Source organism: Callospermophilus lateralis, chromosome 1 (genome assembly GCF_048772815.1).
Source record: "Callospermophilus lateralis isolate mCalLat2 chromosome 1, mCalLat2.hap1, whole genome shotgun sequence".
NCBI classification, from domain to species: Eukaryota; Metazoa; Chordata; class Mammalia; order Rodentia; family Sciuridae; genus Callospermophilus; species Callospermophilus lateralis.
The window spans coordinates 62,054,363-62,082,262 of record NC_135305.1 but is presented as its reverse complement, the minus strand read 5'-3'; the positions used below and the strand labels follow the sequence as shown (position 1 = coordinate 62,082,262).

The 27,900-nt window shown below is 31.9% G+C and overlaps 1 protein-coding gene across 2 annotated transcripts in view; it reads left to right on the top strand.

The window, feature by feature from the left end:
* Positions 1 to 27,900, top strand: part of Hgf (hepatocyte growth factor) — a 71,992-nt gene that overhangs the window by 33,126 nt on the left and 10,966 nt on the right. For both annotated transcript variants that reach the window (XM_076862529.1, XM_076862533.1), the window contains exons 8-11: positions 9,054 to 9,228; positions 12,388 to 12,515; positions 20,178 to 20,280; positions 25,337 to 25,470. In XM_076862529.1, the coding sequence (XP_076718644.1) occupies positions 9,054 to 9,228; positions 12,388 to 12,515; positions 20,178 to 20,280; positions 25,337 to 25,470 (540 nt within the window). The remainder of the gene's footprint in view (positions 1 to 9,053; positions 9,229 to 12,387; positions 12,516 to 20,177; positions 20,281 to 25,336; positions 25,471 to 27,900) is intronic.

The following is a 27,900-nucleotide window of genomic DNA, read 5'->3' as shown; positions in this document are numbered from 1 at the left end:
ATTTCATTATAGTTTCTTTACCCTTGCTATCCCTTCTGCCTTGAAAAATTTTGTATCTCTTCCTCACCTACTAGACAGCTACTCATTATTTAAATTTTAACTTACCTATCATTTCTACCATTATTGGATTTTATGTTTCAGTTGTCAATGGACCTTTATTTTTACTTATTTATATACAGTGCTAAGAATTGAACCCAGTGCCTCACACATACTAGGCAAGCACTCTATCACTGAGCTACAATCCCAGCCCCATTATTGGAATTTTTAATTCAACTATCTGACTTGGTCAATCCCATTATTTTATATTCATAATAATATAAACCTCTCCCATGTACTGCTCAGAGCCTTGATTTTAAATTTATTTTTATTTTATCATTTTTAGGTTTTTTTTTTTTTGGCTAACAGATCTCATCACCAAAAATTTTAAGCTGCAACAGAGAACAAGTGTGTCCATTTATTTTTCATTTTTTTTTTTTTTGTCTTCTAGTGTGTATCAAATTGCCTCAGGCATCACGGGAGTTCAATAAGTATTGATTGAATGAATGAATACTACCTTCCTAGAAGATTTTTCATTTTTAAAAATTTCATGGTATTTCTTCTGAAATTCTTGATTTTCTTATAGAAAAATGAAAGGAAGATTTTCTTCAAACTTTTCTCCACTTGCCTTAACTCATCTTAGGTTTTATGCTTTCCTGGGCTAGTTATTTCATTTGCTACTTGTTGTCTTAATGAACTTTTATTTTTAACCACCAAAAATAGACAAGTCTTATTTTACCTCTCTTTGTTTCTTCTCCTTCCTTTTCCCTTTTTTTTTTAATGTTCCAGACACTTAGGTATCCAGAGCAATTTTAGAGGTATGTTCTAGGCAGAACTTTTATAGCAAAGGTTTCTATTGGAGGCATTGCTGATTTGTATCAGTCGTTGGCTGATTTTTATTCCTCTGAGGTTGAAATATTGAAGCCTAGTTCTAATGTGATTATATTTTGATATTGGAATGTTAAGAGGAAATTAATGTTAAGTGTAATTATAAGGATGGGCCCTAGCTTGGTAGGATTTATATGGTCTTATAACTGAAGGAAAAGATATTTCTCTGATTCTTCATCATGTAAGGACAAGGAAAGACAGAAATAGAGCTGAACACGAGATCCAGTTGTCTAGCACTTTGGTGTTAGACTTCCCTGTCTCCAAAAATGTGAGAAAATAGGTAACTGCAGTTGCCTGAACTACCAAGCCTGTGGTCCTTTGCCATGGCAGCATGAGCACATTCCTCTAGTTTGTTGCCATTGCTAATAAATAAGAAAATTTCTTTTAGTAAGAATGAATTTCAGCCTCATTTAAAGAGAATATTGTTATCTTTCAAAATTCACTGTTTATATTAGCTAAATAATTATAACAAACTACTTTCCTTCTTAGAGAAAGCTGATTATTTCATTGAGTTTTATTAATTAATCCAAGGTCAGAATAGAGATTTGTAGAAAATCATATAGCCTCTGAGTCAGGAAGAAATAATACTATCAACACCCTTTCTCAAGGGAAAAATCTTTTACTTGGATGTCTTTTCCAAGTCATCTTCTAAGGAATAAGATTATAGAATTGAAGACCTTTCATGAAAGTCTGTCTCCTGAGCATTTTGTAGCAGAAAAGACTTGGACACAGTCCAGGGAAAAGTTTCAGATACGAATCCTGGCTTCACATGGAAAGCAAACGTGCAAGCAATTTGAGGTTTGTATATTGGAGGTCTTTACTACTTTCCCATGTCAATTTTAAAACAAAAAAGCTCTTTAAATTTACTCTTAGCCTGATCCTGCCCTTTGTGGCCCAAAGAGCACAAGAACTGTTGATGGGAGAGTGGCTTATATATCCTTTACTTGCTCTCCAGGGACTATCACAAAGCAAATCCTGTACTTTTCAGTAGCTGAGAGTAAGAAGCAATGACTTGGATTGAACACCTCCAAGAGATAAGAGATAGTTAGGTATTTGTTCACTGGACTGTGAAGTAACTTGCTCTTAGCTATGGAAAAAAAAAGTAGCAGCAGCTTATCTCCATTTGGGAAATCTGAATTTTCTTTTATCAGAGTTGGGATGTGGGGAAGGACTGTAAGAGTAAGGATTTACTTATATCCTTTATAAAACTTATTGAGCCCTGGGTGTGGTTCTTTGTAACATACATGTACACTTGTTCTCTCAAGCTGCCATTCACAGATGCCATCAGGGCCACATGGCCTCTTTGCAAGGTCTTGGCCAGTCCTTCACAGAGAAAACTGATTAGATTTTTTGTTTGTGATCTTTCTACTGATTTCTGTCTCTGCAGGGTAGCACATGCCCCAAGAATTAGATAATAGTTAATGCTCTTTATCTACTTTATATACATATTCAAACTTTAAAAATCCCTTCAAATATGATAGTAATCAAATAATATAATATTCATATCAGCAAAGCAAAATATTCCAAGAAGCAACAATTTTATTTGTTCATTTACTAACAGGACAGTGAAAAATTTCAATAGCAAATGTTGTTTTCCTTAAAATATTTCCAGACAGAAAACTTCATGTCAGTCATCAAAGGAAAACATTCCTTCACTCATGGGCCATGGAGGATCATATACATATCTTCATGTCTGCTTCCAAAGCATGGCCACCACTGACACCCCTGGCAAAATATTTTATCTGTGAGGAACTCTCAGAAGAGTTCCTGATATTTTCAGTGTGAACTTGATAGAAATACTTGGAAAAATATTTTTGTATATGGGGATGCTGCATTTGAAAACATGTTGCTTCATCTCAACTTGATTAACTTCATCTGATGTTTGGAGAAGTTTCTGTACTTCTTTAACACTTAGTTTGGCCACTAGAGACTCTTTAAAACCCTCCCTTGTTCATGTCTCATGTTAAAAGATTAAGTGCAAAGGAATGCCTTTCCCAATATTTAACAGCCCTCACCAAATCAATTATCCTGAAATATTTGTTTTGCTTTTGCACCACGTTTTGATATTTATACAGTAGGATAGCAGAAGGAATCTATTTTACTGCAGTTAAGGAATAATTCATTTTATTTGGATAATAAGTATGTGAGCAGCAAAGATCAAACATTTATATCATGGTTAAATGGTCTATGGAGAAATCATTCACCATGGTCTTCATGAAAATATTTTCAATGAATTAAAACACGAGAAAAAAATAGAAGTTAGCTGGGATAGGTGGCACATACCTGTAACCCCAAAGGCTTGGAGTCTGAGGCATGAGAATAGCAAGTTCAAAGCTTGCCTCAGCAACTTAGTGAGGCCCTAAGCAACTTAGTGAGACCCTATCTCAAAATAAAAATAAAAATAAAAAAGGGCTGGGCATGTTGCTCAGTGAATTGGCGCCCCTAGGTTTAATCCCCAGTATAAAAAATAATAATAATACATGTGTATGTATAATACATATATATTACATGTGCATATAAAGGTATTAAATACTTTTAAAATAATAAAAAATAAATAGTGTTGTTAGACTATAGTAACAATAAATAGTGTTGTTAGAAAAATAATAGTGTTGTTAGACTTTATTACATCTTGGTGAAATTTTCTTACATCTTGATGAGAGTTAATGGAAATTTATTTTATTTGGTATAATATTGTCTTGCAATTCATATGCAGTAATCCTTTGTATTGTGTAATTTTGGAAATTCCAAAAAAATTATTTTCTACTTCCAAATTAGAATATGTCAAATAATTAGAATTCTTTCAGCTGAATAGAAAATGCATCTTTGTATTTAACCTTGTTTACATACTCTGTTCTTTTTAGGGAATACGTGGTGAGTCTTTATGTTAAAGGCTTTAAAATATGTTAATGAAAGCTTAGAAAAAAAGTCAGCATAATGTCTCAAGTGATGAAGATTTTTTATAGTTACTCTTTATAAAATTGAAAATTTCTAATTAAATTTGGTTGAAAACCTCTGCAGTTGAGATATAGAATTAACACCAACAGCACAGGTCTCTGAACTTGACATTGAAATTTTAGTGGCTATATTAGACATAAAATATTTCTCATTTTTTTAAACAAATGAGGTCTTTTCTTTGAGATAGAACTTTTCACTGTAGATCTATCTTATCACACACACCTCTAAAATTAAAAAAATACCTTATAATAAGGAAAATATGTATCTTCTGTTTGTCTTTAAATTTTATGACCTCTTCATATTTTTCTGTTGCTCATGTGGTTGCTTAAGTTACTCACTGCACAGGCCAGGTCTTGATTTCCTAATGAATTATGATAATTTATTTATTGTAATAATCTCCCTTTTTATGAAGTGTATTTAAATTTGTTTTTGAACTTAAGGCTCTATATATTGCTTTAAAAAGTTATCTATGAAAAAATCGCTTTGAAATTCTAGTCACTCTTGTCAGATAAGAAATTCCAGAAATGATATTTGATATTTAACCTGATATTAACACTGTAGGTAGACTGTTTGCTCCTTTCCCCGACTCCTTCACATAGTAGAAGAAATAGCCCTCTAAACATGTTTCCCTGTGTAGAAATTCATCACATAATGACCAAATCTCCAATCATGTCTGAATATTTTATTCCTTTCTTTGTTTTATTGTCTTGATTGTTATCCAGAAAGTCATATCAAGGTCCAAGGAACAAAGTATGTTAATTCCTGATAGGTTTGGTCTTGAATTAGGTTTTCAGAGGTGTGAGTGTCCATAACTAGCCAATGGCAGCCTTGACTGACATCTAGGCACACTGAGTTTGGTTCTGTGGATTCTAGGTACACACACTAGGTTAATACTTAAGAAAAAGGGGGGTTCAGTAATGAATACACAAAACATATACAATTAAATATGGAAATAAGAGAATTGGGTTGCTTGAGGCATGCAATGAAGTCCGTGAAAAGATTCATGGGAGTCTTTAATATTAGCTGTCCATAGCTATGAACTTCCTTCCCTTGTCAGGACTTTTAAGTCTTGACAGAGTTAATAAGTTTTTTAGTCAAGAGCTTGTGCCCAAGAGGTATGTGTCTTAGTGTCTTTTCTGTTGCTATAACAGAATATCATAGTCTGGGAAGTTTATGAAAAATAAGAGGTTTATTTTGGCTCATGGTTTTGGAGGCTGAAAGTCCAAGATTGACAGCCAGCATCTAGCAAAGCTTCACACTACAGCAAAACACAACAGAAGAGCTCAAAAGCAACTAGGCACAGGAACAGGAGACAAAGCATAAGGGAAGCCATACTTTTAAACCACCCATTCTTAAGAGAATGAGCCCACTCCTGTCAAAAAGGCAGTGATTCCTCTTACTGAGCTAATCACTTCTTAAACCCCTACCCCCCAGTACCAGAATGATGGCAATCAATTAGACAGAGGGGAGTGAAGGGAGGAGAGGGGTTATGAAGGTAGGAAGTATAATAGAATGAATAAGACATTATTACCCTATGTGCATATATGATTTCACAACTTATAATCCTCTATCATGTACAACCAGAAGAATGAGAAGTTATACTCCATTTATGTAGGATGTATGAAACTGCATTCTATTGTCATGTATAACTAATTAGAACAAATAAAAAAAATCAACATGAATTTCAAAGGAAATAAACCATATTTGAACTAAAGTATCAGGGGGAATCAAAACTTTTCTTTTAATATCCAGTGAATGATTTTGTTCTCTCTTCTTTTCTGTCATAGTTTTATAACTAGAGGTGGAATACATATTGGCTGTCTTTACCGTTTTAGAGTTGTCACTATTCAAAAACTTCCCCCATATATTCAGTCTCTTCAAATCATTAATCACTCAAATCATCAGAAATATCATAACTGAATAACATTTATTTTGATGAAATATAAGAAATCCATCTTATTTTGTATTTTTTCAAAGACTTTGAGGTGATAATTAAACCCATGAATGACCTGGGTAACTAGTACTAACTTTTTCTGTGCAAGTAATCTTTCCTATCCTGACAATTTGGTCTTCCTGAGTCAATAACTACAATACCATTATAATTCCCTTTTCTGGATTATCACCTCTCAATTAGCCTTGTATAGCTCAATTTCTGGATATTTTTATCTCTACTTGAATTTATTTTTAACTTAGAATGTTTCTTAACCTTATTTTTATCCTCTGAAGTAAAAAAGTTTAAACATTTTAAGATGAGTTGAAATAAAGTCATTTAGAAGGAATTAGTGGAAAATTATGTACACAGTGGTTGGGTTGTTATTAATGTAATCTTCTCCCATATTTTTTACTCACAAAATATCATAGAATAACTTTAAACTAAGGTTTTACTTAGTTTGCTTAAGCGTAGTTCATGAAACTTAATGAAAGATTCAGCCACATAATGTAGTAATTATTTGTATGACAGAAATAAATTTAAATGAAATTTAAGTGCCATTTAAATAAATTTGTACTGTTAAATATAGAAAAATTTCTAATCTCTGAAGGCATGTCTAATTCTGGTTTCTTCTTAGTAAAGGAGGTGTATCTCATTCTATAGAATGAATGAAGGAAATTTATTTTAAATCTTAAACTGTTTTAGATGGATTAAAAACTTGAATTCTATCTAGAAACATCTTTTATGTCCATTTAGATTATAAAGTAGCTAGGAAGTTTATATTGACTTTGCTCTATGAAATCATATTCTCCTTGAGAAAATAGTTGTATTTTAGTTGCTGTAGAATAGTGTGAGTTACATTTTCATTGAGTGAATGTGAAACACAGAAAGAAAGAATCCAGACAGGCATGGTGGCACATGCCGTAATCCCTGTGACTCTGGAGGCTGAGGCCGGAAGATTACAAGATTGGTGGCAGCCTCAGCAACTTAGTGAGGCCCTAAGCAACTTAGCAAGATCCTGTCTTAATAACAATAAAAATTAAAAAGGGTGAAAGGGCTAGGGATGTGTTTTAGTGGTAAAGTGCCTGTGGATTTGATTCCCAGTCTAGAGAGAAAGAGAGAGAAACCAATTTAATTTTGTGCAATATACAGATTTAATGGAGTACTCATCAAAATACCAATGAAAGTCTTCACAAACTAGAAAAAAGTCCTAAAATTAATTTGAAAGAATAAGTAACCCAAAATAACCAAAGTAATTATAAACCAGAAAAGCAATGCTAGAGATATCACAATACCTGACTTCAAATTATACTACAGAGCTGTAGTACAAAAATATCATGTTGGCATGAAACAGATACACAGACAAATGGTGCAGAATAGAAAACACAAAGACAAACCCACACATAGTCATCTGATCCTTGACAAAGGTGCCAAAAACAGACATTGGAGAAAAGAAAATCTTTTTAAACAAAGTATACTGGGAAAACTGGTTATGTATATGTAGAAGAATGAGGCTAATTCCTTATCTCTCACCTCACACAGAAGTCAACTCAAAATGGATCAAAGATCTAAGAATTAAGCCAGGAACTATGCAGCTCCTTGAAGAAAACATAGGGTCAATACTCCAGCATATAGATACAGGCAACAACGTTCTCAACAGGATATCTAAAAGATCAGAAAATAATGTCAGGACTTGATAAATGGGATGGCACCAAATTAAAAAGGTTCTGGACAGCAGAGGAAACAATTAAGAATGTGAACAGAGAAACTAGAGAATGATAGAAAATCTTTGCTAGCTACTCTCCTGACAGAGGATTAATATCCAGAATATATAAAGAACTTTTAAAACTTAACACCAAAACAATAACAATAAAAATAGAAGAAATAAAAATGACCAAAAAAACCATGAAAAATTGTTCAAACCTGTTAGTAATTAGGCAAATTTAAATCAAAACTGCTTGAAGATTTCATATCACTCCAGTTAGAATGGCAAATATCAAGAATACCAAAATTAATAAATGCTGGAGCAGAAGTGTAGAAAAAGGAACATTTTTCTACTCTCAGCGGAATTGTAAATTAGTACAACCACTATAGAAATCAATATAAGGTTCCTCAAAAGACTAGGCATGGAACTGTTATACCATGCCTCAGTATTAATTCCTAAAGAATTAAAGTCAGCATACTCAAGCAGTATATGCATACCCATTTTGACACAGCATAATTTACAATAGCTGGACTATGAATCAGCCTAGGTGTCTGTCATTGAATGACTAGATAAAGAAAATATTATATACATACACAATGGGGTTTTATTCACCACACAGAAGAATGAAATTATTTCTATCATCTGCAGGAAAATGAATGTAACTTAAGAACATTATGTTAACCTTTTTAGCCAAACTCAGAAAATCAAGGGTTATATATTTTCTCTCATATAGACACTTGAGAAAAAAAAAAGGAAAAGAAACTTGGTGGTGGCAGGTGGGTAGGCTGTCATGAAAACTGAAGGGAGATCATTAGAGTGAATAAAAGAGGTCAGAGAGAGGGAGGAGGGAAGGGAAATGATATATACTGGGAAATGATAGTATTCAATTTAAATTGTTATATAGAATGCATGTATAAATATGAAAGGAATCCCACCATATGTGAAGTTATAATGCATGAATTAAAAAATAGAAAAAAATCAGGAACAGCACCAAAAAATGTATTTTCTGATTTTTTTAAATTAAGGAGCGTTACATAATCTTCATGAAGAATGGTAATCATTGCAATTAGACTAGGGAAAAAAGCAGGAAATAGGTCTTCCCAGGAACAACTGATTTGTTTTTTCAGACCAACAAGTTGATTTAAGAGAAAAATTTTATATATTCACTTCAAAGATATTCATAATATAAGAGAAAACACATGGTTAACTGCATTACTGACTTTGTATGCATTTAAGCAACTGGATTTTAGGGATAACACAGTCAATTCAGAAATACCACAATATTGAGTATGTATAAGTTATAGTGTTATGTAAAATGTTTTAAAGAAATATTCAATAATAAACTAATTAAGGGTTGCAATGAGAGGAAAATTGGAATGGAGATAGTAATAAGTTTAAGTTAAATTTCTATTCCAGTTATTATAAAAACATAAGTGAACAAAAAATTCTAGTAATGCAAATGCAAATGAACTTTAAGAGGTGGATGACATATTGAAATATTGTATAAATTTATAAATTTATATTTCTTACTACCAATAGCTCACAGTACTATGAATGACACTGATGTCCCTATGGAAACAACTGAATGCATTCAAGGTCAAGGAGAAGGTTATAGGGGAACCATCAATACCATTTGGAATGGAATTCCATGTCAGCGTTGGGATTCTCAGTATCCTCACCAGCATGACATAACTCCTGAAAATTTCAAGTGCAAGTAAGTAAATTAGACAAATGTTCTAAATTTTAGCAGACTCTGAGGGGGAAATAAGGCAGAATAATTACTTTTTACTTATTTCTGGGTCAGCAATCCTCTAACGGTATTGTGCCCAAGTATAATCAGTAGTGAAATGGGAAATTAGTCTGCTATTCAGAGTTTTTAATTTCTTTAGTCTGAAACTTGACCTCACATAATCATTTAAAAGAGCCTATCAGGTAATACTGATTCAGAATGTTGAAGGACTATGATTACACACACATCTCTAGGTTTTATCAGATCAGAGTTTTGCTCTTGAAGTTCTATTTAATAAATCAATTAGTGGTAATGATAACCATGCATGTTTCAAACTAGTGCCTTCTTAAATTTTTATATCAGCTTAAGGGATAGGCATTACATATGTTTTTCTCTTACAAGAGAGGCACACCTTGATTTAGGTCAGCACTTCAAATGTTAAAATTTATAGCATAAAGATCTGTGAAAAATATTTTTAATAGCTTAAATGAAGGTTATCAGTTGCTTCTGGACTTGTGAAAAGTGAAGTGAAACAAGAGTTAAGACGAATTAAGCAAAGAAACTGGCCTAGGATATCAGTTATGTAGTTGTTAAGTGCATTCTCTATGGTGCTTTTGGTTTCACCACTCAGTTTTTGTTGGACAGACACAGCCACATGCCATCTGTTTTTAAATTGTCCACCTTGTTATGAGGAATGTAAAATGATTGCTTTTGGAATTTATAACACACATGTCACTCATGATGGCTTTGCTGAAATAGCACCTATAAATAACATATATTAACTTTATGTAATTGACTTTTAATAAGAGAGCCAAACATTGCAGGATGAAGAACTTTAAGAATTAATGGTTCATCCACTGGAGAGAAAAATATTTATGTATGTGTATGTGTTTGTGTTTGTGTGTGTGTGTGTGTGTGTGTGTGTGTGTGTGTAAACTTATTCAGTAATTTGTTCAGAGAGTAAATATCCATGTGTTGCAATTTTTTGAATTATTTTATAATAACAAAATTTATAGTTGTCATTATGATTTTATTTTCCTCATTTCCTTCAGAGCAATTTATCTTTTATTTCTGACCCATATGTTTTACCACTCAGAAATAACTTTCAAAGTAAAGAAAGTAAAGGAAATGATAAAAGATTAGCCAAAAGGCACAAAAGGCAGCAGTGTTGGAGCCATTCACACTAGTTAACATTTAATCACTGGCAGTACCCAAAGAAGAAGTTGTATATGTACAAGTACCCAATGAATTTTATCTTAAGAAAAAAGAATGATTCTAGAAACTGAATTCATAGACTTCCCAATTAAAAACTAATTCTCAAAAGTATAACTGTCATGTCTTACTGTAATTTAAATCATTCTTTATTAATTCAGGTATTTGGCTAGTATAACTAAACATAAACATCAAAAAACAAAGTATGAGATGTGTTATTCTACTGTAAAAGTGAAACTCAACATTTTGCTCAGAATAATTTTACTATCTGTGACCCAGCATAAAAGGGAATGCTGATCAGGTGTCTCCATTTCTATTAAACACTGTCTGTCCTAATTCTGAAATTCCATACAAATGACAATTTTGAAGAACTATAACTACATTTATAACCATAGCTGAATAATACTGCCTGTAATGAATATCATAGATTTGAATTCACTTTATTTATTGTAAATAATTCTTTTTGCAAGTGAAATAAAAAGTCTTTGGGAAAATATTGGGACAAACCTTTACTTTCATTTTTCCTTAATCTAGGCTAAAAAAGTACTTCCAAATATAAAAGTGGTCCCAAACTAAGAATTTTGATGACTGTCAATATTAACTTAATTATCTTGCCTTAAATTAAAAATATAAAATAATTTAGCTGAGCAATTCTTTATATAATATTGCAAATTAGAACAAATTTTATGTAAAATTTAATGTGTATATTTCATATGAACATAATTTTTTAAAATATAAGTACACAATGGTTTGAAGAAAATAAAGGGTTTCTTGATCTTAGTTAATAATTTCTTAAAAAGTCTATAAAGATTTGAATATGGATTATCATATAAACCTTTCCTATATAATAGCTTTAACTATTCTCAAACATCATCTTCAACCCTTTAACAACATAGTTTTTGTCAAGACCTACTTTGACAAGATAGAATATTATTTATTGATTTTCTAAGCAAATGGAAGTTCCTTCCTTAGAACCTTTTTAGTTTCTGTTGGTCAATTTGGGTATTAATTAAACTGTAGTACTTTGAATTGGACCTATGAAATATAAATACGAATAGTTTTAATATTGATTTAGTTAAAATAATTTTCCAGGAATTGATAAAAGAAAATATATTCTTGTTTAAAAATAGTATATTTCAGGAAAAAAATAATAAATTCTACATTTTATTTAATGTAAACTTTATATTAAAAGAGAAAACCACTAAAATCCTTTTAGTATTGAGAATATTAGCATGAATTTTTTTACAAGGAACTCTAAATACTGATACAAGATGCACAAGTACTATACTGATTACTTGTTATATTGTTAGTTTTCTGAACTATAACTAGAGCTTAACTTTCTCAAAATGTTTATAAATATTTTGGTAATCTCTAAATCAAGAAAGAACTATTTTGTAATTAAACTGTATCTATTCAGCAAATTAAAAACATCAAGGAAATACAGAATTAAAGGAAACAACTATCAGATTTTTTGTTTCAAATGTTATAGTTTGCACTTCCATTTTAAAGAAGAGTAGTTAATAACTATTAATAACTTTTCTTCAGTATAGAGAGATACATTTTGTTTCTATATTACATATGCTCCATGGAAATGTAATAAACAAGAGACCAGTGTTTTGAAATGGTACCAGTAAAGAGTACAAACCCTGAGGATGAGTAACAGGAATATAGAGGGGCTGCTCTTCTCTTTCTTGAAGCAGTAATGTTTTTGTGGAACTCCAAAAAACTGACATCTGACAGCACTTATTTCAGTAATTCGGGCATTGTCAGTTGTGTATGCTGAATTCAAAATGCCAGGATTATCCCAAGTCCATAAACTGAGAATTCTACTTGTAAACATGCATACGTTCTGGGCCTCTAGAAATGTAATAGCATTAAGGTTATTGATGTAAGAACTCAGACAATTTATATTACCATGCTTATTCTTAATAGGGACCTACGAGAAAATTATTGCCGAAATCCAGATGGGGCTGAGTCACCCTGGTGTTTTACCACTGATCCAAACATCCGAGTTGGCTACTGCTCCCAAATTCCAAAATGTGACGTGTCAAGTGGACAAGGTAATAACTGACAATTTGCAGTGTGGGCATGATTAAATTCAGAGGACATGCCTAAGGGAGAGTACATTTTATAGCAGAAGATCCTGTTCTTTTTGCACTGTTCTTGCTGGTTAACCAAGAGGATCACCAAGTCCGAAGGTGGATTTATTTTATATATTCATTGACTTACCCTATATTTGCTTATTTATTTACTTATTTATGTGAGTGCTGGACACAATTCTAGACCCTGGAGATGTAGCAGTAAATAAACTAAATTATCTGACCCCAAAGAACTACTTCCTAACAGAAAACATATGCTTCCAAAAAAGATGTGGTACTGCTTTCCTAAGTGTCTGGTAAGTGATAGAAGGATCTTCAGCCTAGAGCTAGAAAAGGGAGGTGATTTTTATATTTTAATGGTCAGGAAGATGTCAGGTATTAAGATAACCTTTAAGAAGGGCAGAAGGAAGTGAGGAAGCAGTACATGTCATGTGTAAATATATGCACAGACCATTCTAGGAAAGGAAACCATGATTGCAAATGGCATGAGGTGAGGGAGTGCTTGAAAAGCTAAAGGAAATACAATAAGCACATCACTATGGCTGGCACAGAATGAGAAAGACAGAGAGCAGGGAGAGATGAGGTTGTAAAGACTGTTGTGCTAAAATTCCATTGGTCTTGTAGAACTTGGAAGGATTTGCATTTTTATTCCAAAAGGAAGGGGACCGTGTTGGAGTGCTCTGAAAGGTCATGTGATCTGACTTAAGTTTTATCTGGATCACTCTGTCTTTTATAAAATAGCCAGAATCCTTGACAGGGGTTAAAACAAGAGAACAAAAGAATTAGGTGTTTGGATAGATGAAAGTGACTTGGTCCTGAGTGTTAGCAGTAGAGATGATGTGTAGTAGTGGGATTTGGGATAAATGACCATTGTAATTGAAAACATAGGTGCTCTGAAGATAACTGTTTCAGGGAACAATTGAAAAGTCATTTTGAAATTGGTTTTAAAAGAAATAATCTGTTAATGATTATTAATGCTGAACACTTGAAATTTGTTGGTATATAAGTTGAAAATCACGATTTTTAAGTGATCATACTCTATTTCACAAAATTTAAAAATGATGCTTATGGGATTGGTGAGGTCCTAAATCATCCTAAAAGGACCTGAGCGTAACATATACTCCATTTCATGCATACATCTTCTATCCTTTAACTTATCCTCCAATACCATTGTTCTTGACCAATTCTGAGTTGTAGAGACAAGAGGGGATAAGTCCCTTTTCAGTCAATTTCACTATTCTTTGGCAGACTTTAAAGGTCATTTGGAAATAATGTGGAAACCAGTAATTAAAGAACATTTGGTACCAGCTGAGCCTCCTTGTCTCTTTCACATGAGCAATTATCGATAATTTGTGAGTGACTGAAAAAATTAGAATATTTTTATAAGCTTCTGGTGTGTATTAAAATGTTTTTATATACATATATGTCACTTACAAATGGATCAGGTAATAGAATATAGTAATTTTGTATTTTGGATGTTAGGCAGATATTATTGTTTACCTAGTAAATCTATTCAATAACAGATTAAAATTAGTTTTATGAAATTAAAATAATTTTTCCAAATTTCACACTGGCACAGCTGGTATTGAATCTAACTCTCTTTATAATGTCTTCTTATTATTCTCTGTTTTCGCCCTTTCATTCATTTTTTTAACAATATACATGATCAACACAAATGAGCTAGAATCTGTAGGGTATACTCTGTGGAGGACATACACACCTGTGACTTAGGAAACTGTTAGACATTCAGCTGTGAAATTTTAACTGACTGTTATACCATTGTATGGTACACTATCAAGCTAACGTTAGCATTACTATCCATCTATCCATCATATATATTTTCTTCTCTCTGTATACAGGAATTGATCCAGCATATACACATATAAAATAATATTGCTCTTATACCTCTCTGAGGAACAGGAAATATAAATTTCACATAGAGTTTAATGAGTTGGAAACCTATTTTCAAATTTTACAACATCTGGATTAGAATGTATACAAATTGCCTTTTCAATGGGATATTAGATAACTATTAAAAGAAAACAAAAATTGAAATTGTAGAATTTTTAAAATGTTGATAAAACTATACTTGTTACATGTTAAATTATATAATACACACTTAAATAAGTAAAAGAAAAATTGTAGGGGCTGGGTTTGTGGCTCAGTGGTAGAGTGTCTAGCACATGTGAGGCACTGGGTTCTAACCTCAGGACCATATAAAAATAAACAAATAAAATAAAGGCATTGTGTCTATCTACAACTCGAAAAATATTTCAAAATAAAAATCATAGCTTTAAGTATTTATATCAATATCATATAATAATGAAATTAAGTGAATTTCTAACTAAAAGAGCTGAGGCAAAAGTAAACTAAGAGAAACAAGAAATAGCGATGAAAAAGGAAATACCACCATAGACACTACTGAAATACAGATAATAATCAGAAACTATTTTGAAAATCTATACTCCCAACAAAATAGAGAATCATGATGACATCAATAAATTTCTAGAGATAGTTGACCTACCCAAACTGAACCAGGAAGACAAATAAAACTTAAACAGAACAGTTTCAAGCAATGAAATTGAAGACACCATCAAAAACCTACCAAAAAAAGAGAGGCCCAGGACCAGATGGAGTCTCAGCCAAATTCTACCAGACCTTTAAAGAAGAACTTACACCAAAACTCCTCAAATTATTCCATGAAATAGAAAATCAGGGAACTCTTCCAAACTTGTTCTATGAAGCTAGTATCAACCTCATACCAAACCAGACAAAGAAACATCAAGGAAAGAAAAATTAAAACCAAGATGCCTCATGAACATAGGTGCAAAAATTCTTAATAAACTCATGGCACATCACATACAAAAACATATTTGAAAGATAGTGCACCATGATCAATGTTGGGTTCATTCCAGGGATACAAGGTGGGTCAACATAATAACAGATTTAAAGACAAGAACCACATGATTAACTCAATAGATGCAGAAAAAACATTTGACAAAATTCATCATTCATTCATTCTCAAAATACTAGAAAAAAAAAGATGGCATAGTATTAGCACTAAAGCAGACATGCAGATCAAAGGTACAGAATAGAAGACAAAGAGGAACCCATATAAATATAGTTATCTCATACTAGACAAAGGAACCAAAAACATACATTGGAGAAAAGAAATGCTATGAAAACTGGAAATCCATATGTAATAGATTGAAATTGAAATCCTATATCTAACCTTGAACAAAACTCAACTCAAAGTGGATCAATGACTTTGGCTTTAGACGAGAGACCCTGTGCATACTAGAAGAAAAACTCTCTATCATATTGGCTCAGGAACAGACTTCCTCGACAAGAATCCTAAAGCACAAGAAGTAAAATCAAGAATCAATAAGTGGGATGGCATCAAACTAAAAACTTCTTCACCACAAAGGAAACAATCAAGAACATGAACAGAGAGTCTATATAATGGGAGAAAATCTTTACCACCTGTATCTCAGAGCATTAATCTCTCGGATCTACAAAGAACTCAAAAATCTTAACACAAAAAACTGAACAACCCAATCAATAAATGAGCAAAGGAACTGAACATGAATTGCACAGAAAAAGAAAAACAAATGGTCAAAAATACATGAAAAAAAATGTTCAAGATCTCTAGCAATTAGAGAAATGGAAATTAAAATTACACTCAGATTTCATCTCACTGCAGTCAGAATGGTAATTATCAAAAATACAAGTAACAATAAATGCTGGGGAGGATGTGAGGGAAAACATTCACTCATACATTGCTGGTGGAACCACTCTGGAAAGCAATATGGAGATTCCATAGAAAACTTAGAATGGAACCACCATTTGACCCAGTCATTCCACTCCTTGGCTTATATCCAAAGGACTTAAAATCAGCATACTATAGTGATGCAGCCACATCAATATTTATAGAAGCTCAATTCACAATAGCCAAGCTTTGGAACAAACCTAGGTGCCCTTCAACACATGAATGGATAAAGAAAATATGGTATATATATACAGAATAGAATATTACTCAGCTATGAAGAAGAATGAAATTATGGCATTTGCTGGTAAGTGGATGGAACTGGAGAATATCATGCTAAATGAAATAAGCCAATCCCAAATAAACAAAGGTTGAATTTTCTCTCTGATATGTGGATGCTAACCCATAAAAAGGGAAGGTAGGTAGGGAAAGTATAGATGTTCATTGGATTAGACAAATGGAATTAAGGGAAGGGAGGGAGGATAGGGATAGGAAAAACAGTAGAATGAATATCAGACATAACTTTACTATGCTCATATAAGAATACACAACCAGTGTAACTCCACATCATGTTCAACCACAAGAACATGATCAAAATTGTAATGGGTTGCACCCCATGTATGTATAATATGTCAAAATACACCCTACTTTCATGTATATCTAAGGAAAAACATAAAATAAGGCTTTAACAAAGGCGAGAAAAGACAAAGGATAGAACAAATAAATAATTTAAAAGGATGATTTTTAAAAAAATAACAAAATAGACAACCAATAGCTAAGTGACTCAAGAAAGAGAAAGCCATGTGTCAGGCTGCATGCCTGTAATGCCAGCAGTTTGGTAGGCTGAGGCAGGAGTATCATGAGTTCAAAGCCAGCCTCAACAACTTAGCAAGGCCCAAAGCAATTCAGTGAGACCTTGTCTCAAAATAAAGTAAAATAAAATAAAATAGGGCTGAGAGTTTAGCTCCCAGCCTTTGGATTCAATCCCTGGAACCAAAAGAGAGAGAGAGAGAGAGAGAGAGAGAGAGAGAGAGAGAGAGAGAGAGAGAAGGGGAGGGGAGGGGAGGGGAGGGGAGGGGAGGAGAGGAGAGGAGAGGAGAGGAGAGGAGAGGAGAAAGGGAGAGAGAAAAACCAAACTATATAAAATAATAATTATTTAAGGGTAAATAACAGCAAATAAGAAAATTAGAAAGCATAAAGTCTACTTTATACTACTTCATGCAAAAAGTTTTTTAAAATGGGTTCTTTTCTAGGAAAAAAAATCAAATGATTTAACCCTGGTACAGAAAAAAGCATAAGTAAATTCATACCTTTAGAAAAAATAAAATTTAAAAAGAGCTATTGTGTCAGAAATACACCATGATCAGAAATACTCAGATAATCCCAATGCTATACATGCCCCTAAATCATACAAAATGTAATAAAATTTCCAAATTATTTTTATGGTGCAGTGTAATTTTGATATCTAAACATGATAAAGATAACATGGAATAAAACCAATTATAAACCTATCTTATTTGCAGATTTTAATATGAAAATTTTAAGTCAAATTTGAATGAGTAGTTCAGTAAAGGAATTAGGAAAATAATACATACTGATTGAATGGAATTCAAGAATACAAAAGTGGTTCCATATTAGAAATGATTAATTCATCTTAGATGAAGAAAAACAATCATATCATAAATGTCAATATTTTCTAAAACTCCAATGATAAAGTTATCCTATTTCTCATACAAGTATACAATTATTCAGAATTTTTGGGTTTTATAAGATGTACATATGTGTGTATATGTGTGTGTATGTACAAACATATATGTATAACCATGAATGTATTTATTTATACCTAGAGACTTCCTTAAAATACATATTCATGTTTTATTATACACATATACAGATATACACACCACATATATACTTCCATATCATATATATATATATATATATATATATATATATATATATATATATATATATATCAGTCATAATGTCACCACTTAATAAGGAATTAGCTTTCCTACCAATATTAAAAAGAAAAGAAGTATTTCTAAAATCTATTACTATTTAACATTGCAAATATAATTTGACATTGTTTCTCTCTTTAACACTGCATTACAGATGTTATTTCTAAGCAATTAGACAAGAAACATATTGATTAGAAAGAACAAAGTAAAATATCTCTGTGAATTATGTTATATTACTATAACTGGCAAGTGGAATTCAAACAGTAAAAAATTCACTAAGATAAAAAGATATATAATTAACATGTAAATATCACTAGCATTTATATATGAACTTGCAGATTAAGGAGAAAACTATGCTAAGAACAAAAATAATGAAAATTTAATAATAAGTTTAGAAAGAAATATACAAAATATATGTGATAAAAATTTTAAGTCATTTCTGAAAAAAAGCCATTAAAAGGTTCAACATGTGGAAAAATAAACCTTGTTCTTGATATAAGTTCAACATCTTAAATATATAATTCCTACCTCAACTGATGTATACATTTAATGTAATACTAGTAATTTTTCTGATAATTAAATTAATTTATTCTAGCTTTCTCAACAAACTATTATGTAAGTATAATAAGGAATACCTAGAAAATGAAGATGAATCAGAGAGAATTAACCCTAACATTGAAATAAAATAATACATGAAATAGTGTTATTTTAAAAATAGAAAAACGTTTTCAGAAGAACTTGATTTTTTGTTGTTGTTGTTAAGAATATGGACACTTCCATCAATATTTTATAGGATACAAATTGCTCAATGGAAAAAAAAAAGAAAAAGAAAACCTCTTGTGACATGGTAAGAGACACAGAAGTTAGTTCAGTGGCTTCCACTGGCCAAATGAACATTTCAAGAATCAAAAATTGATAACAGGAATGGATTATTTATAACATTGAATAAAAAGAGAATCCACAAGTCCACATTTATATTACTACTTCCATTAAAATAGTTAAAGTTTTATTACTAATCTCTAAAGGAAAGGGGAAGAGAGAATCTTATTTTCAAAAGAATGACAATCTAATAAATGTAAAGAAATAGAAGTAGAAAAAAATCATTTTTACAAAGAGCAAAGTAGCAACTGATTCACAAAAAATGTGTTCAAATATGCCTTGGCCTTTTTGTGAATATCTGTTTGGTAATAGGATGTCATTCAGTTGCAAAAGCCCCAACAGAGTTTTTGTTGTTTTTAATATGAAGAGAAAGATTTTCCTTTTTAACAAAATAATCAAAATGAGCACTGCATCCAGAGATGGACCAAACCAGCATCCTGTGTCACACACAGCCTGTAATGTTCTGAGAAGGACCAACCGTCGCCTATGTAATCTTCCTGTCAAATATCATTAACTTGTTTCCACTCTTACAAAAACGAGCAGAAAGATTGAAATTGCAAAGCGTTTGTGGAACAGGTGTCTTGGGTGATTGAGGATGTCATATCATGAAAAGCAAAAATCAAAACATAAGTGAAGTGATTGGTAAGAGTCTCACCTCATTATTCTTGCAAATTTTCTATGAAATCTATTTTTTTCAGAAGAAAATTCTGGGAAAAAAATATGTCATTCTAGAAATTCTAATTTATTTGGTGTTCTAAAAGGATCACTTAATCTATTTTTTGGCTTATTATTATTTGGAAAATTTGAAATTACAGAAGCTCTCATTTGAAGGAAGTAGAAATTGGGCTGAAAGTAGAAACATTTTAATCTAGGGTAGTTAAGTCTCTTTAATTTGTGCAGACTTCAGGTTGCATAGTCTTAATATTTTGATTTTCACAATTTTATGTGGTGGTAAAATGTCATTGTTTTATTCTCCATAATAATCATTAGCTTTCATTTTGTATGTTTTATGTCTAGATTGTTATCGTGGCAATGGAAAAAACTACATGGGCAATTTATCCAAAACACGATTTGGACTCACATGTTCAATGTGGGAGAAGAACATGGAAGACTTACATCGGTGTGTAAATTTCTTTCTTTCAGTATACCTCATGCAGAGATAACAGCATATATGTGTGTGTGTGTGTGTGTGTGTGTGTGTGTGTGTGTGTATACACTCACACATATATATTTTCAGAAATACACAGTATTATCTCTTTTTATTCTTTTATCACAGTAAGTTAATAAAAATATTAGATTGATTTTTCTGTACAACTCATTATATTGTCTCTGCATGAAGCAAACTTTTAAATAGGCAGTTTAATCCTGGATATATTCATTAAGCATTCACTATATTTTATGCCATATAATTGGTACTATGGGAACACCAACAAAAAGTGAATAAAACATTTGGTTCTAAACTTCAAAGAGGATATGGTCACATTTAAAAACCAGCTTAAAAGATAGTGTAAACTTAAGAGGCATATTTGGTGTTTCAAATAGTGAAAATCAATAGCAGTTTTTCAAAAATCATTTGATCATTGTCATATACATATTTACCTCAAATAACTACTTAAGTACTAAAAATTTATAGAAACAAAATTTCTTGCTTTAACATATAAAAGTTTGCATAGTTACAGAAATGTATATGTAATTTTAAAAAATCTATATATTTGAGAGAATCATATACTTTTTGTGGGCATTATTCACAAAGAGGGTAGTATTCACTCATGCCTAGAAATAGTGCTAATGTTTATTAAATTGTAAAAGAAGAATTATACATAGTTGAAACCTAAATCAATTTTTTAGTAAACATCCTAGAATATGTGCACTAGAATAGAAGAAAAAGAAAAAAAATATGTTAGGGTTGTTTGATCAAGTACCCAGAACACTGTTGCTTTATGTGAGTTGTTATGTCATTTGGTCACCATATTACTATACAGAAGATTTTTCTAAATGTGAATAAGAACTCAAAGTATCAGAGAACCTTTGATTCAGTTTTACTTTAATTTTAAAGGATTTTATTCTCTTCCAGAATGTATCGAGTAGTGGGTGACATTATTTTAGTTAATTTACTTCACAAATAAATATCGACAGTTCTAAAGCATTGTGAATAATAATATAATGCAACTCACAAATATGCCACATAGATAACATGTAAATTTCCTGATAGCTACTTTTAAAGAAGCAAAAATCATCAAAAATAATATTAATGTATTTTATTGATATATGAAGTTCATTTCAATGTTTCCTACATGAAAATTATTAATGAGATCTTGAGATTCATTTTCATACTATATGTTCAAAATATGATATATATCTTACACATATAGCACCTCTCTATTTAAGCTAGCATATAAATAAGTTTCTCAGTGATATGTGACTAATAGCTACTATATTGGACACTGTAATTCTAGGACTTTAAAGATGATCAGCGTTCTGTCCCCATAGATTTCTTGCTCTAATAGAGGATGCAAGCAAACAGGAACTGTTGATCCCATATTATAAAAAAAAAAATGAATGAGCACATTTTATGCTGTGGGAATTTGGGGAAAATGCTGATTCAGACTGAAAACTGTCAGGAAGCCTTCCGAAGAGAAAGACATTAACTGGGACATCCATCATGAGTAAGAGTTGGCCAAGGGAAATACAGTAGGAAGAACTCATCACACAGCAAGAATAGCTTGTGCTTAACCTTTGAAAAGAGGAAATAATGTTGGTAAGGGTGAGAGTGTAATTTGGTCAATGTCCACAGAGAAAGAATTCTCCAGCAGCAATACCATTTGAAGAAACATGAGTAAGATGAGTGAAGAAGTTTGATCTTTATCCTAAACATTAAAAGAATTCATTAAAGATGTTTAAGCAAAATTAACATGATTTAAGTTAAATGTTGATTTTGACACTGCTATTTTTATTGATTCATTATAATTATACACAAAAATGGGATTTATTTTGATACATTTGCACATGTGCAGAACATAATTTGGTTGATTTCTTTTCCTATTACCTCCACTTAAGCATGATGTTCTCCAGTTCCATTCATTTTTCAGTAAATGGCATAATTTTATTCTTTAAGACTGCAGAAAACTATATTGTCCTTTATGACTGGAAAAACACACATATTTTCTTTATCTATTCATCTGTTGATGGACACCTAGACTGGTTTCATGCCTGGGGTATTGCTAATTGTACTGCTATAAACATGTATCACTATAGTATGCCCGCTTTAGTTCTTTTGAATAAATACTAAGCAATCGTATAGCTGGGTCATATGGTCATTCCATTCCTAGTTTTTTGAAAAATTTTCATATTCATTTCCATAGTGATTATACTAATTTGCAATCTAATCAACAATGTATAAAGAGCTCTCTGCATCCTCATCAACATTTATTATTATTATATTCTTGATTATTGACATTCTAACTGAGGTGAGATGAAATGTCAGTGTAGTTTTGATTTGCATTCCCTGATTATTAAAGATGTTGAACATTTTGGACATTTGTAATTCTTCTGTTTAGCAATATCTGTTTAGTTCATCTTTCTAGTTATTGATTGTATTATTATTATTTTTCCTAGTGTTAAGTCTTTTGAGTTCTTTATGTATTCTGAATATAAATCTTCTGTCCAAAGAATAGCTAGCAAAGAGTTTCTCCCATTCTATGACATATCACTTCATACTCTGGTCTGCTTCCTTTGCTGTATAGAAGCTTTTAAATTGGATGCTATCCCATTTGTTTATACTTGATTGATTTCCTGAGCTTTAGGAGTCTACTGAGGATGTCAATGCCTGTGCATATATGTTGGAGTGTTGACCCTATGTTTTCTTCAGCAGTAGCAGAGCTTCTGATCTAGTTCTGAGGTCTTTGATCTACTTTAAGTTGACTTTTATGCAAGGTGAGAGATAGAAATCTAGTTTCATTCTTTTACATATAGATATCCACTTTGTTTAAAAGTCTATCTTTTCTCCAATTTATGTTTTTGGCACCTTTGTAAGGATCAAATGATTGCATCTGTGTGGATTTGTCTTGTATCTTGTATTCTATTCTGTTTTTCTATGTGTCTGGTTTTATGCCAGCACCATGCTGTTTTTGTTACAATAGCTCTGTAGTATAATTTAAAATTAGGTATTGTGATGCCTCCAACGTTGCTCTTTTTACTAAGAATTGCTAAGATTATTCTGGTTCTTTTTTTTTCTTTCATATTTTTTTTCTAATTCTGTGAAGCATGTTATTGGTATTTTGATGGGGATTGTATTGGATCTGTAGACTGCTTTTGATAGTATGTCCATTTTAACAAGATACATTCTGCCTATCATATAATCTTTCTTCATTGCTCTATAAATTTCATTATAAATATGTTTTACCTCCTTGGTTAGATTTATTCATAGATATTTTAAAGTATTTTTAGTAATGGTAATGGCCAGTGGTGGTTGGATTAGATCTAGCGCTTATGGATTTTTTTTTTTCTTTTTTGAACCAGGGATTGAACACAGGGGTGCTTAACCACTACTAAGTCACATCTCCAGCCCTTTTTAGGTTTTATTTTGAGACAGGGGCTCACCAAGTTCCTTAGGGCCTCGTTTGGTTGCTAAAGCTGGCTCTGAACTTGGGATCCTCCTGCCTCAACCTCCTGAACTGCTAGGATTGCAGGCGCGTGACACCACATCAGATTTTTATGAACTTTTGAAAGATAATAGTTTCTGTCTCTTCCCAACGCTGTCTTCAGTGATTTTATATTGGAAGGTTGAATTTTTCATGGTGGAAGTATTTATGCCACAGAAATCAACAAGGCCTATAAATAAGGTCTCTCCCTTCCCAGTATACACATATCTTAGAGGACTACTTGTTAAATGTTTATGGCATGTTGCTAGAAATATGTGATATATTAATTTTGGGACCTTAATGCTAATAACTATTAAATCACTGAGTTTAGGCTTAATACTTAATGTAGTTAAAAGTTATTTGAAAACAGTTTGTAGGAAATTGATGAATGATAAAGCTTCATGGTACTATTTTGTTTTAAGAATAAATTATGCAAGGAGGAGGTAGAGCATAGTGATTTTGAGCATTGACTCTGGAAAGAGCCGTAAGTTTCAATCCTAGTTCTATTATTTACTAGCCATGTGACCTTAGAATAATTACTTGTCCTCTCTGCCTGTAAATTTCCTCAAATGAAATAGATATAGTCTTAAATCACATTTTTCAAGATAGACTGGTCTAAGTTTATATTTGTAAATAACTTATAGCATAATCTGGCACACAGTAAAGCCTATATGTATTTGCTGTAGCTATTGGCCAAAAAATGAAACTGGTTCTGGAAAAATAGTCCAAGTTTCCATATTAAAGCTCTTTCTAACTTAATTTCAAATCCCGCATTAATTATATTCAAGAATAGTAGTCATTAATAACACAAAACAAATTCAGTTATAATTTTCATGACTTGGTCAGAGATGGCCAGGTAGGATTTGACTTCATTAGTGTTACTGTAGTGAATGTAAATACATATAAACATATTTGGACATGGTCTTAGAAAATAACACAGAGTTTTAAATTTTCTTTTGTAATGAATTTTCACACATAAATTTCAAAGGTTGATATGTTAATTGCCTGTTAGAAAATCATATTTTATAACCATATGGCCAGTAAAATTTTATAATTAAAACATTTCATTGGCACTGTATTAATTTTTATTATAATTCCCTGTTCTTTGGGGTTGTGATATTGCTAATGGTAATTCATATACAATTGAAACATGAAAAACTTTCAGAATAGCTTATACTTCCTAGGTATTTGATAATTTTGATCTTTGGATCTGTTTGCTTTTAGATGATATTTTTCTATTTCTATAAATGGAGGTATTGTTACTTTGCCACTATGATTATTAGATAGAAGTGAGATCACAAAACCCCTCATCATTTTATACAGGCAAATTATGGAGCACTTCACCACATTCTTAAGTTAGAATGTATGCTTAGTAGCTGTAAGAACATCAATGAAGTAAATCTCCAACAAAACAACTAAAATTCACACCAAGTAGAAGCTTATTTTATGTACAATCAGTGATATACTAGGAAGATACATTTTGTTTCTTTTGGATGGAATAAGCCTGTACTGATGTTCAGCTTTTTGTTTACCCAGTCACATCTTCTGGGAGCCAGATGCTAGTAAGCTGAATAAGAATTACTGCCGAAATCCTGATGATGATGCCCATGGACCCTGGTGTTACACAGGGAATCCGCTCATCCCTTGGGATTATTGCCCTATTTCCCGTTGTAAGTACATTTATTGTTCTTTTCTCAATTGAAATACTTTAAACGTACTGCACATCCACTAATTTCCCAATCAGAGATGTAAATAATACAGGACTCAGGAGGGGAGTAACAGAGAGCAACAGAGAAGCACACATAGACACACACACCACACAGATGCGCTCTCTCTCTCTCTCTCTCTCTCTCTCTCTCACACACACACACACACACACACACACACACTCTCTTATTCTATTCAAGAAGAAATTTGCTAAAATTTAAAATTTTTCTTTTTTTGAGAAAATCCCCACTTGGAATCCAGAAGCAGTAAATGGTTATGAGTCTAACATGACAGTATGGAAAGACCCATCCAGTCAGAGATGCCATAGTACCAGTTTAGTCTCTGAATATAGCAGAGCTCTCAGGAAATCCCTAGCCCACTAAAAGTCCCAAGAGCAGACCTGAGGTAGTACTTCCATCTCTTAGTCAGTTTTTTAACCTGAAATTGAAAAGTATAGCACTTTCTACCCACTTCTCTTAGTCCAATATGGTTTTGTTAAAAGGGTATTAGTGCATGAAGTAAAAGGTAGGTGTAAAATATTTAATACATGTTTGATCTACTTCATATAAAATTTGAAGTCATATATTTCACATAAATAAATCTTATATAACACCAAGAAAAAGATGTGAGAGAAAATAATGCAGAAAATGAATCTTTAAGAATAAATATAGTTAATGAACAAATGAAAAGATGTTAAAACCAGTAAAGGAAAAACAAAATTTAAAGATCATGGGAAATGATTTCTGCTTATCAGATTGTCAAATAATAAAATGATTGTTAACATTAGTGGAAGCTTGGGTAGTCACACTTTCTCAATACTATGCTACTTTGAGAATATTGAAAATCCTGTATGGAAGTAATTTGGAAGGTTGTATTAAAAGTAATAATATAGATGTTAACCAGGAATTTTCTACTATTGCACTACTAACTTCTGGGTTTGGATAATTCTTTATCCTAGGAGTCTCTTTTGTGCACTATAGGAAGTTCAATAGAGCCCTAGCTTTTGCCCATTGGATGCCAGTAGCAACATCCTCCCCTCCCCCTACCCCACTACCCCTCATAACAATAAAAATATCTCTAGACATTGCCAATGTTTCCGCCCCTCCAGGGGGCAGGCAAAATTACCCATTGAACTACACTGATTTTATTAACATGTATTCTTCATAATAATAAATAATTAAACACCTTATATATTTGCAAATAAATGGTATTTCCTGTTATATTTTATTTCATCAACTAAAACCAGAATCCTTCAAATTATAGTGTTTTCCTAATGTTCTGCCTCTGTTCCCAAGTGAAAGGTTTGCATAGATATTCAAAATATTCTTCTGGGGAAGATGTCTTCCAAGTTCTAACACTAAAACAGACAAACAAATGAAAAAACAAGTCTACCTCTCCAGAGAATACCATATAATGTATGATTAAAGGATTATTATTGTTATTATTATTATTAGGGTCCTAGGGATCAAATCCAATGCCTATCAGCATGATAGGCAAATACTCTATTTCTGAGCAACATCCCAGCTCAGCTAAATTCTAGTTTTACCTCATTGTACCTTTTGTGATGTCTCCATGACTAGGAACAATGGAGTCACACAGAATATAGAGTGATTGAGGAAGAATGAAAAAAATGATCCACCTTCTAAAACAGGTTATATTGCTGTCCTAACTGAATTTCTAATTATAAAAATCACAGTAAATATCTATTGTCAGGTGTAAAAGGCTCTGGTAGGATCTCAGAGCCCTGAGACTAGTTTATAAACTTAACTAAGGGAAACAGCATTCTAATAATTTTGAAGGTTCAAAAAACTTTTTAAACAGCATTTTCAAAATAAAAGGCACTAATGTGCTGTTGAAAGACTTCAGGGTGTTGTATTTGATTAAATGCTATTGCAGATAACTCATTTTTATTTCAAAGTGTACTGAACATTAATTTCAATAAATATTTTTGCACTGTCATTGATTCAAGTAATATTTATAGCTAGGATTTATTTACATTTTTCTCTCTGGTGAAAGGCTAATGAAATTTATCTTTAGAAGATTTGAGTTCTTATTATTTATTTAACTTCAGAGACTGTATTAATCATTTTCACACTGTACATTTCTCTCACAAAGCATGTAAAGGTTTTTATTCATTTTCCTCAAAAATACTTACAAAATATTACAAAATAATGTTTAACATATTTTTAAGCTTATCAAATGTGCAAAAATAAAATGTAGAAGTGCTTTATGTTTGTTTACACACACACACACACACTTTAGAATAACTTAGCAAAATCTTAAGCATTTATGGCAGAGAAATGTAGTGGTTAAGAGTTTCAATTCAGATTACCTGAGTAAGATTCCCAGTATTGGGCAAATTACTTAGCCTACTTATGACTCATTCTGTATTT